Consider the following 11,789-nt stretch of genomic DNA (forward strand, 5'->3'; position numbering starts at 1 on the left):
TGTGCGTGGTGGGCTGGCTGGCCGGTGGGCTGCTAGTGTCAAATAAATCGATATTTTCTAATGAAAATCCTTTTTGATTCTTAACATTTAATAACGAACTCCTCATAAACGGGCGAATAAATAACTCAGCCGCCGCTTTATACATTACAAAATACAAGAACGATCTCGAGAGGAAAGAGAGAGAGCCCCTCGACGGCGTGTCCGCGGCATCATCACTAAATTGGAAGTTCGGAAAAAGAAAAAATTTTAGAGTGACAAAAAACCATTAGAAAAGGTGTTTCTAAAATTAAAAAACCAACGATAATGCAGCACCTAGATATAATTGTAGATAGGAGGGGTAGGGGTTGTGTCTCGGGGTCCGGCAAGCCTGGTTTTGATCAGTACGAAGTAGTTCTCTCAGTGATAGAGAGAGAGAGAGAGAGAGAGAGAGGGGTATACCATCCATACACTGGTGAGTGGTGAGTGACTGTCGCAAAGTCGGACTAAAGAGAGAGAGAGAGGGACAGAGCGAAGAAGATCGCCTGCACCCTCGGATTTTCCAGTGTTCCCCACGGTCTCTCACACATTCTCTCTTTCTATTCATCATAGCAATCGAAGTCTGTTCCTACAAACCCTCTCTCTCTCTCTGTGCTCCCTCTCCTTCTCTCTGTGTCTGTCTGTGACACTGTCTCGCTCTGTCTGTCTGTATGTAGGTATGTGTTTTTTTGCCCTCTGCGTACGAAAAGTTCCCTCTCGTCTTCTCTCCTCTCTCTCTTTCTCTTTTCTGATCCTGCCAAAAGAGTCCTACCCACTTTCCTTCCTGGACAAGTGCGCGCTCGCCTTCCTTGCGGTTTTCTTTTGAGCCTCCCCCTCTCTCTCTCTCTCTCTCTTTTGTTCAGCCTCCCATTCCATCTCCTCTTCTCCTTCTAATAATCCTGCCTCGGGTCTTGGCAAACGCCTTGATGTTAGCCATACACACTGCCCCATAATACCCCTTGTGTTTTTCTTTATCCTCTCTCACGAAAGAAAAACACACCTCTCTAGAAAGGACACACACATAGCTAGAGCGCGCATGTATATTCGGACACTCCCCCTTCTTTGCGCGTGCGAACCATTCGTCCCTAATTCCTCTTTCTCTCTCTTCCTCTCTCTCGCTCTCTCTCTAGACTGTTTGCATGTGTATATGCGTCTTTGGCTGATCTCTATCATCACACCACCTTCTGCCATCGTCTTCTCTTCTCTCTATAACCAAGCCGGTTGCTTGCTGCAGCTGTCCTGATCATGTGAGCCCTCGCTGTCATGGCTGCGGCCCTCTCTCTCTTCCCACTCACCAGCTGTTGCAGCACCTGCCTGCATATTGAGCTCACATCCTCGAATTAGTTAATTAGCAGACACTCACTCATTACCCGAGTCACCTTATATCGGCTACTCAATAGCCTGATAATCCAATCAGCAGACAAGGAATCATTTCAGGCAATCACACACACACACACACACACACACACACACACAAACTCTCTCTCTCTCTCTCTCTCTCTCTCACTGTCACATATGTTGACGATGTCTGGGAGCAGTGTGATCTCGAAAGAGAAATGCTCACTCGACTCGGGCAAATATGTGCGTTACACGAATGAGCAAGTCGAGGCTTTGGAGCGCTTGTACAATGAGTGCCCTAAGCCAAGCTCCCTTCGGAGGCAGCAGCTCATCAGAGAGTGCCCCATCCTCCAAAACATCGAGCCCAAGCAAATCAAAGTGTGGTTCCAAAACAGGAGGTAAGCTTATGTTACAAAATAAATCAATTTTGAGTGATATTTAGCGAAGTACGTTCTTCTGCAGGCGCACTATATAATGATGGATGGGCGCGGTATAAGGTTTGGTGGTGATCTGTTTTGGGCTCTGATCAGGTGTCGCGAGAAGCAGCGGAAGGAGTACGCTCGGCTGCAAGCTGTGAACGGCAAGCTTACTGCAATGAATAAGCTGCTGATGGAAGAGAACGATCGACTGCAGAAGCAGCTCGCTCAGTTGCACTACGAGAACAATTACTTACGACAACAGGTGGTGCGAGCATACATATAGCTCATATCCTGGAAGCCTTGTCAAACCCTAATTAGTCTAAAATGCACTCTCCAACACTATTTATCAGCCATCATATCTCAAACTATCCATCTGTAGCAGCTGCCATTTGATCTTGGTTCTCTCTTTCGTAGATGTGTGACTTACTAGACTTAATGGAGAGGCCCTAATCAGCTCTGTATTTTGTGCGCAGGGAGGTATAGCCACCACAGACACGAGTTGTGATTCAGTTGTTACAAGTGGCCTTCAACATGTTAATGCCACCCCTCAGCATCCTGCAATCGATGTAACGCATTCTGGGTGCGTCTGACACAGTCATATTGCCACCTGCTTCCACTGAACAGTCTAGCATGTTTTGCTATTGGCATCCCCTAATTATGGTTCGAGGTAATGATCCCGCTAACCGAGTTGCTCGTCTCGCGCAGTATCTTATCGCTCGCGGAGGAGGCTTTGACAGAGTTCTTAGCCAAAGCTACAGGAACTGCCGTGGAGTGGGTGCAGATGCCTGGAATGAAGGTATAGGTTTTCGTTATTCGCTGTTAACCTTTTTCTCAAGCTTTTCAGCCGTAGGGTAAGATAAACCGTGTTTTTTAAAAGCCAACTTAAGATGTGAATTATTGCAGCCTGGTCCAGATTCCGCTGGAATGGTGAATATTGCCCATGGGTGCAACGCTGGGGTAGCGGCACGAGCAGGCGGGATGGTGGCTCTGGAGCCCACAAGGGTAATCGATCGGCCTTGTCGAATTAGGGAAAATTATATTACAAAATAAACAACTATCACTAGCTGCATATTTCCAAATTCCAACGGGGGTCAACCGGGATATTTTGTTTTCAGTAGACGCTAGTTACAAATTTGCTCCTGCCGATTAGGTTCTAAGCAGACCCACGTCAAACAGACAACCGGATATTGTGCTGATTCGACGATAGCCCTAATCTACTTTTGCCAATCTAATTCCCATCACAACCAATTGGGAAAAACCACTGGATACTGTGTTAATCGGACCCTCACATCAGGCTTTACAAGCTTTCTTTCATCGTCAATTGTGAGAAATTGACTCCTTCTGGCAACTTGGCCACTCTTAACCATTAGCCTGATGCAAGCACAAGTACCCTATGTTAGCCCGTGTGATGTGAGTAATGTATATTCATGAACTGCTCCATGGAATGCATGCCATACCTGCCCTTTAACCACTGTGATCCCCCCGCAACCATATTATGATGAATAATAGAGTCTTGTGTAGTGACATCGTGGGCTCCTGTAAGGGATCCAAGCTATACCTTCTCCTGTACCCCTTGGATTCCTCTCCCCTCCAAAACTGCAACAGACAAGTATGTGGTAGCTCGTAATGCTCTGGGATAGAGAGAAATGGGGCTCCATGTTTGAGAGAATATGTACGGATTCCCAAATCATGATGTTGGAGTTAGAGAAGTGGGTATCTAAATGTGAAAGTTATCTAATATTTCCTACGTGCATGCACGAGAGAAGTGGAAATGCTATTATTTAGTCTTCTGAGTTGGAAATGCTTCCATTTTGTCTTCTGAGTTAGAATGTGTGGCGTGCATGGTCATGGATTGGGCGAGCAGGTGGCTAGCATTTTGAAAGATCGGGCGTCATGGTGTCGAGACTGTCGTCGATCTAGCACGTTGTGGGCCGCGCCTGCAGGCAATGGAGGCACCCTGGAGATACTATACATGCAGGTGGGTGGGGGTGGCCCGGTCGATCGTTCTCTTTCGTGCCCTTTCTTCCTCGTAACGCAAATATGATTCAATGTCAAATCGTCCACGAATTCTGTCTATCGAAGCATGCCAGAGATCCATCTTTCGACAAAGTCTGAGAATATTGACGATGATGATGAAACGTGATCATGTGTGTCTCTTTGTTTGTTTATTTCTCTTCTTTTTTATCCCGGCAGATGTACGCACCCACAACGATGGCGCCTGCACGCGACTTCTGTACGCTCCGCTACAGCTCATCGTTAGAGGACGGCGGCTATGTGGTAATAATGAATACAAATACAAATTAAACCCTCAATAAAGCTTACAAACCAAATCATTACAGACTGTGGAGAGAGAGGAGTCGGGACCTGTAACATGTGTGTTCATTGTAAGCTTAAAGAAAGGATTACGCGAGTCTAATGAGTGTACTTGTATGAAGATTATCATCATAATCATAATCATAATAATAATAATAATATATAGTGAGGCTAATTATCAGTCATGGCCTGTGTTATATTTGGAAAATAAATATTTTCTCATCAGTCAGAATCTCAGTGTTTACTGAAAACCTTGAATTAGGTTTCTGAGAAATTTTGGGAGCTGCTCTGGCTAAAATTACATACAATAAGTTTACAGATTAAAAAAAAAACTCTCCAAGGATTTCAAGGGTTTTTAAAAAAAAATTACGTAAATTCTCTCCAAGAATTCTAAGGGGCTTTTTTTTTTTTCAGTTTTATTTAGTGAATTCACATCGCACTAAACCTCGGCTTTTAATGAATACTGGGCTGTTAGATATGCGAGCGTTCCTTACTTGGCGGCCTGCACCCGGGGGTGCCCACAGCGCCCCCCATGCCCTCCTTCGCGAGAGCCGAGATGCGCGCCAGTGGCTGCCTCATCCGACCCTGCGGCGCCGGCGGCTCCGTCGTCATTGTCGTTGATCATTTTGATCTGGAGGTAATGCTCACTCATTAGTAGTACCAGTACCCGCAACAAAATTCACCACCAACCTAACTTTTCTATCATCTCAGTTCGTACCGTCCTAGCTCACTCATCACCCCCAATCTACTGGAATCTAAACCTATTCATCGCCTTCTTGCTCGATTTCTGTGTCTTGATTTGATTAGCTGAGACACTTTGATCTAGACTTGCTCATGGCTCGTATACTATACTCGTTGATCCTGTAGCCATGGACCGTGCCCGAGATTGTCCGTCCCCTCTACGAGTCCTCAGCTGTTTTGGCGGAGAAGATGTCTCTAGCGGTAATGATTTAATGCTCAGTACCTGCAGGCTCTGGGTTGAGTACCGCTCTTCTAGCCTGTAAATTTCATTCCTGTGATCCTATTTTCTGCAGGCTTTCCGCCACTTGTCTTGTATTGCACAAGAGTCTGCCATCGATTTGCCTGGGGGAGGCGTTGTGAACCAGCAGCCAGCGGCTGTGAGATCGCTCAGCCACAGGCTGGCAAGGTAACGGAAGACCAGTCATGACATGATTGTGATGAAGAAAGATCAAATGCAAAGCCGCAACCGTAGCGAGGAATCTATTTGTGATGTGTTATATGCGATCTTCTGAATATGACGTACACATGTGTGCAGGGGTTTTAATGATGCGATTAACACGTTCGCAGACGAAGGATGGACAACGGTTAACAATGCAGATCATGATCACGGGCTGGATGACGTGCAAGTGCTGCTGAAACCGAGCTCAGGGGTGGTGTGCGCAAAGGCGTCTATGCCTCTTCAGGTCCTAACTGTTACAGAAATTTGAATGCACACACACGTACACACTCGCGCGCGCGCACACGATAATAATGATTATCACAGTAGACATCTTGTTCCCCCTATGAATCCCAATTTTTGGAGCCCCCTAGAAGTTTCTGATCATCCGACGCTATAATCTCTTCTGGTGCTTCAGGCTGTTTCACCATCTCTGCTAGTGCGCTTCCTGCGTGAGCATCGCTCTGAGTGGGCCGACCACAAGCCTGACCCTAATTCCAGTTACCCGTCCGCTAACTTGGCTGCCTCCATGCGCCCCTTCACTCAATACACCGGATCAGCTGACTTCTCCTGCACCTCGCAGCTCCTCTACCCTCAAGTTCACAGCGTCAATCAAGATGAAGTACTGTACTCTTCGATCAGCCACTGCTTTCAGTCCGTCTGATTTGTTTTACATCATATGTTCTCCTTTCTTGTGAAAAAGAATTTCAGGACTGAGATTGACATACCGGACATTTCCTCTTTTTCTTTCTGGGATTCCGAAATATCTCAGCTACTGGAACTCATCAAACTGGAGGACTGCAATGACGTGGGGCGTGAAGATTCTCTTCTATCTAGAGAGACGCTCTTATTGCAGGTAAAAGTAACCGATAGCTCAATGCAGTCCTGCCTGCAGAAACGCTTTAGATTCAACTCTAATCCTGTTAGCTAGTACTTCATATTGCGTTTGCCACAAACCAGGTTTGAGTTAATCGGAATTTAACTGAATGAAAAGAATAAATTCGATGCAGCATTGTAGCGGATTGGAAGAGAAGTCTGCTGGACCTGCATGTGCTCAGATGGTATTCGGGCCGATCGACACAAACAGTGTGTCAGATGAGGTCCCTCTCTTACCATCAGGGTTTCGGGTTGTCCGATTAGACAGGGGTGGCAATGTGAGTACTAAATCTTCTCCAATTCATGTGTTCTCCCATCATTCTTTCTGACCATTCACTCTTGGTAACGCTTGGGATCACCCTCTCTGATAATTAACAGGAAGGAGAAGCTCGTACGAGGACTCTAGATCTAGCGTCGGCTCTGGAAGTTGGGCCAGCCATCAATGGCAGACAGCTGGTTCTAATGGACGGAAGCTGCGGCAAAGGATCAGCAGCTGCTGGAGGAGCTCAGTATCATCATCATCATCAGTACAGTGCCAATACAACTGCCCGATCGCTGCTCACATTAGTATTCCAATTCCCTGTCGAGAACCGCCTTCAGCAAGATGCCCTGGTACCACTAGCACGCCAATTTATTCGCCATGTCATGGCCAACGTCCGCCGCATTGTCACCAACATGGCAGCTCTGCTTCATCATCAGGCTTTGCCTGCCCCTCTATCCCTGCCACCAGCAGCTGCTGCAAGCCCACCTGCCTCATCTTCTGAGATAACTGCTCAAGGCCTCACCCTGGCCCACCTCATCTGCAAGAGCTACAAGTACGTGCCATAGTTTGTTTGCAGCTGGCGTCTCGCCACGTAAAATATAGTTGTTTATGTCTCCAATGTTCTCACACTGGTAGCCCTATACCATCAAGATGCAAGCTATCCATCGTCTTTTTTGCTGCGGGAGTTTGCTCTTGCAATAGTTATTTATGTCACATTAAAGTATGAGTGCTGTTTGGTCTGCACCTGTCTACTGTGAATGCCTGACAGACTAGACTCACGAGGATAGCTAACCTTGGGTATACGCTTATGACAACAAATCGGCAGTCGGCAAAAATTTGCAGACTTGCACGACAAATAGTTTGATTGTCCCAATTACGACAGTCATCTGTTCTATCAACCTTATTTTGATCTTACAAAATGAGTACATTGCCTGATTGTCTGTCCCTTTCATGGTAGACATCTACTCTATGATCCTAATCATGACCAAGAACAGACTAATTGGCGAGCGATCAGAATATGCCCAAGGGCTTCCTAAGAGGTTTTAACATGATCAATAGTATGCTTAAGAGGTTTTAGCATCCACATGCAATATGCAACAATGTGACCGATTCTATGTTTTTACTTGGTCCTTTTTCTTCTTTTAAAGGCGTTTTGTGGGCATGGAGCTAGTGCGGGTTAACGCCAAAGATGATGAAGACGACGACGATGGCAAGCAATGCTTCGAGCAGCTGTGGCAGTTCTCTGATGCTGTAATGTGTTGTTCTTGTAAGGTAACTAAGGCAGGATGAATCTCCGCACATTTTACTCTAATTTCATGTCCCAAACTTGTGGCAATCTTGAACGACAGCCCAGCCCAAAGAAAAGGTGATTCAAGGTTCTTCATTTCCTGTTGATACATGTCAGTGGATGATACTATTGTTTTGGATGCATGTAGACGATGTCTATGTTTACATTTGCAAATCAAGCTGGCCTGGATATGCTGGAAACCACGCTTGCTGCATTATATGAGCTTTCATGGGAGGAGACGCTGGATGAGGAAGGCAAAAAGAGCCTTGGCTCTACTCTGGCACAAGTCCTTCAGCAGGTTCGTACAACTCTTTGTGTGCTATTCCTGTCGGCAAACTGTAATTACCACTTCTGCTTTAGTAATCTAGGTCTCTTTCAATAAGAGGGATTGATTGATCGCGGATTAATTGTTGCATTCCATGAGTGGTTCGATTGATGAATTGATGGATGTTGTAGTCACTTAAAACACTTCCTAATGCATTTGATTATGACTTCTTTCTTGATTGATCGATCACGGTTTAATTGATGCATATTGTTTGATTGACGAATCGATGGATGCTGTTCGTGATTTCTGTGCAGGGTTATGCATGCCTCCCTGCCGGTGTCCGTCTGTCAAGCACAGGCCGGCTGGCTTCTTATGATCGGGCAATTGCATGGAAGGTTCTTGATGTGAATGACGACACCGTCCATGGAGTCGCATTCGTCTACCTCAATTGGTCTTTCATGTAAAGCACTACCATCAATCGTCATCTACACTCCATCTCGGAAACAAACAATGTGTAAATTATTCTCCAACCCTCACACGGCCATCAGTATCCCGCTTGTACTACTAGTTATTATTAGCCTTCGCATTAATGACTGTCGTTAAAAAATATGTCCAAGGTTTTGTACAAGGCTTATCATCTAAAAGTAGTTTTACATGCCTTGCAACGAACCAGCTCAACAAATCTGGAGCTGCTTTAGGGTTTTGTACTAGCCTCATTATCCAACAAGCGCCAACCGATCGATTATTCTTCTTGTTTGCCCTTGTTATGCAAGTAAATCATGGCACATTTCTTTAGGGCAGAAAGGCCAATTAAGAGATGAATACGCATTGCCTGCTCGTGTACCGTAGCCACCCAGCTTCCTTCAATGCCTAAAACTAAGTTTTCTTGAAATATGAATCTGATGATGCTTTGGTGTGTTAAAAGCTATGAGCCGGTAGGTAGGGTAGGGTAGCCTTTGGAAACTTTTAGGGTTTTATTTCTCACAGTAGCATGGTGGGCAAGTGCACTCTGAGCTGTTGTGTATTATCATTCACGCCTCGGCGAGAGCCGCAAATCTTGGAAGAATGATCTCTTTTGCAAGGTGCGGGGTTGGTTAGAAAGCAGAGTCGTGGTTGCTACTCTCTGAGATTGGGACTCCGCTTCAAGTGGTGGCATGTGATAAGACGCTACGTTGCCTGCATAAGCGGAAGCGGCAGCGGCAGGGCTGCAGGGAGGGCGGAATGCCTCAGGCTCACAAAAGAGCAGAAGAGCTAGACATTTCCTGAGTAACGTCGAGAAGTCGCCTCTGCGTACTATTGGGCCCCACCGAGCCTGATCAGTATAACCAGTTTCTTGCATACCGAGACCAACGAACTAGGGGCAACTGTCGAATGCTTGATATTCATGATTCCTCCCAGAGGGGCTTTGGCGGTTGCTCATGAGCATATAGAGGGGCTTTGGCGGTTGCTCATGAGCATATATAAATAAATAAATAAATAAATATATATATTTATATATATATATATCCATTCTCCGACGAGGAAGGCTAAGGTAATTACTTGCTTCCCATACGAGCTAATCCATGAGTATAGAGGCTTCAAGGCTTCAAAAACCACGCGTTTTGCCAAACAGCTCTACGCCTTCTGTGTGCTTGCAGCGACTTTTGTTTTCCATCCCCATCCCTTTCCTTTCAATCACCTGAAACTGCTGTTTTGAGGTGATTTAGACCCCGAAGAGGGCAGGTAAGGTAGTGCAGAGATCGGAAATACAGTCCTGTGCTCGATGACATTGAATCAATAGTTCCAAAACCACCATTCAGGAGAGTCCCCATGCTCGAGAGAAACCGCTACCTCCTGTAGATCGATACCCAGGACCACCATTCAGGAGGGTCCCCATGCTCGATAGAAACCGCTACCTCCTGTAGATCGATACCCAGAATTCGAGAGAGGACATCATTTATCTAGAAGGAGAGTAGCTATCGAGGGTCTGAAGAATTGGGTGTATGACAGGTTATCCCCCCTTCTAGAGACAACACTAAGCGATTTTTAAACAAAAGCTTGAGAATGTGTTGTGATGTGTTGAAATCTAGAATGTTCCATGCCTTAGAACAGGGGCAAGGTTGTCACACGTGGGCAATTTTCATTGCTAGTTTGTCTCATGTTGCCTAAAGAAATCACATCTCTCAATTGTTTGTGCTCAATTTTGTTTTGCATTTCACTCGAGCTTTGCAATTTTTGCGTAGCATGATTTATAGTCTTGCAATGAACATTGTTATGGATTGTGCAAAGCGGCCAATATCCATCACTATTTTAGCCCCTTTACCCTATCTAGCTAGTTGAAGAGCTTAAGGATTGTCGAATGAACTCTAGTTAGGTCAATAGATAAATCGTGGCTTTAAGATGGACATTGCTCTAAAACTTGTGAGGGTAACAGAATAGCATGACCAGTGTGAGAATAACTTTTACTAGTCATTGAAGGAATATGCTAATGAATTTTCTGTATACTATCAAGTAGATGGTGTTGCTCTTAGTTTCTCACCATGGGGGATATTAGCCCCTAGTTCGCTTGGACCCCATAGCCAAGGGCTCCCTCTACAAATACGGGCTCTCAAGCCCAAAATAGGGGTCCTTTGTATCCCATAACTCAATGGAGTTATCTTGAACCCCATAACCAAGGGCTACGTGTACAACTACGGTCCCTTGAGCCCAAAATATGGTTCCTTTCGAACTAGTAGACCCCATAACTCAATGGAATATGCCTCTCTTAGTACTAACTTGGATCTAAATAACCTGCAGGTTAGACCCTAGTAGGTTTGTAACTATCTAGTTGCATAGACCTCCTTAAGTGAGGACCCAAGACATGGCTTCTTCTCTTAATTGAGGCTTTACAATGGAGCACCATGGATTATTGTTAATACCCTAGAAGGGTGGGACATTGAGCATATGACACCATAACTCCATGGAATATACATCTCTTGCTACTAACTTAGCTCCATATAACCTACAAGGTAGACCTAAAATAGGGGTTCTTCGTAACTAGACATTGAGCATATGACACCATAACTCCATGGAATATACATCTCTTGCTACTAACTTAGCTCCATATAACCTACAAGGTAGACCTAAAATAGGGGTTCTTCGTAACTATAAGACCCCTTAACTCAATGGAATATGTCTCACTTGCTATTAACCTAGCTCTATATTAACTTATAGAGTAGACTCTAATAGCTTTGTACCATTTAGTTGCATAGGCCTCCTTAAGCGAGGACCCAACCAAGTCTTGGGCTTACACATAGCTTCTCCTCTTAATTGAGGCTTTACAATTGTATCATCATTTGTATTTAAACATGTGTATAAGGTGCATTGGGGGTCCAGAGTCAGGCTATGAGATTAAGGCTTAAATGTAAAAGGCTTCTCAACTACAATTCACATGGCTTCTCCTCTTAATCGAGGCTTTACAATTGTATCATCATTTGTATTTAAACGTGTATAAGGTGCACTAGGGGTCCAGAGTTAGGCTATGAGATTAAGGCTTAAATGTAAAAGGCTTCTCAACTACAGTTCACAAATTGCAATTTTAAAATATTACTCTCTCAAAATCAAGATACATTATACTCTCCCATATTGCTACTTGTTATCGAACTATGATCCAATGCTAGACCCTTAAATTTTTGAATCAAAAGCAAGATACATTATACTCTCCTAAATTGTTACTTGTCATCAAATTGTGATCCAATGCTTCACCCTTAAATTTTTGAATTAAAATCAAGATACATTATACTCTCCCAAATGCCCCCAAATTAATTATCACCTATTTTTTTGAGCATCAATAAAAGAAGAAAAATCTACTCGCTATT

General features: G+C 44.7%; 1 protein-coding gene across 2 annotated transcripts; it reads left to right on the forward strand.

Moving 5' to 3' along the window:
- Window positions 1-414: 414 nt before the first annotated feature.
- LOC148008303 (homeobox-leucine zipper protein ATHB-15-like) lies at window positions 415-8,796 on the forward strand. 2 transcript variants are annotated; one of them, XM_087674328.1, is made up of 18 exons: window positions 415-1,751; window positions 1,884-2,037; window positions 2,246-2,352; window positions 2,478-2,568; window positions 2,676-2,774; window positions 3,637-3,750; window positions 3,966-4,049; window positions 4,561-4,722; window positions 4,953-5,027; window positions 5,120-5,232; window positions 5,362-5,509; window positions 5,681-5,884; window positions 6,035-6,118; window positions 6,273-6,416; window positions 6,517-6,953; window positions 7,549-7,672; window positions 7,837-7,986; window positions 8,268-8,796. In XM_087674328.1, the coding sequence occupies exons 1-18, from the start codon at window positions 1,531-1,533 to the stop codon at window positions 8,415-8,417; spliced, it is 2,661 nt and encodes an 886-aa protein (XP_087530454.1). In that variant the 5' UTR covers window positions 415-1,530; the 3' UTR covers window positions 8,418-8,796. The 2 variants fall into 2 exon arrangements, with proteins under 2 accessions (XP_087530454.1, XP_087530455.1); XM_087674329.1 differs by having other exon boundaries at window positions 416-1,751; window positions 1,884-2,034; window positions 8,268-8,793.
- Window positions 8,797-11,789: the final 2,993 nt, after the last annotated feature.

This window comes from Lygodium microphyllum, unplaced genomic scaffold, assembly GCF_053477565.2.
Source record: "Lygodium microphyllum isolate KBCC unplaced genomic scaffold, Lygodium_microphyllum_v1.1.10 scaffold_202, whole genome shotgun sequence".
Classification (NCBI taxonomy): Eukaryota; Viridiplantae; Streptophyta; class Polypodiopsida; order Schizaeales; family Lygodiaceae; genus Lygodium; species Lygodium microphyllum.

Coding starts and splice junctions, on each gene's coding strand:
- LOC148008303 (XM_087674328.1), top strand. CDS start 1,531: ATGTTGACGATGTCTGGGAGCAGTGTGATCTCGAAAGAGAAATGCTCA. Junction 2,775..3,636: donor TGGCTCTGGAGCCCACAAGG/GTAATCGATCGG, acceptor TTGGGCGAGCAG/GTGGCTAGCATTTTGAAAGA. Junction 7,673..7,836: donor TAATGTGTTGTTCTTGTAAG/GTAACTAAGGCA, acceptor GGATGCATGTAG/ACGATGTCTATGTTTACATT.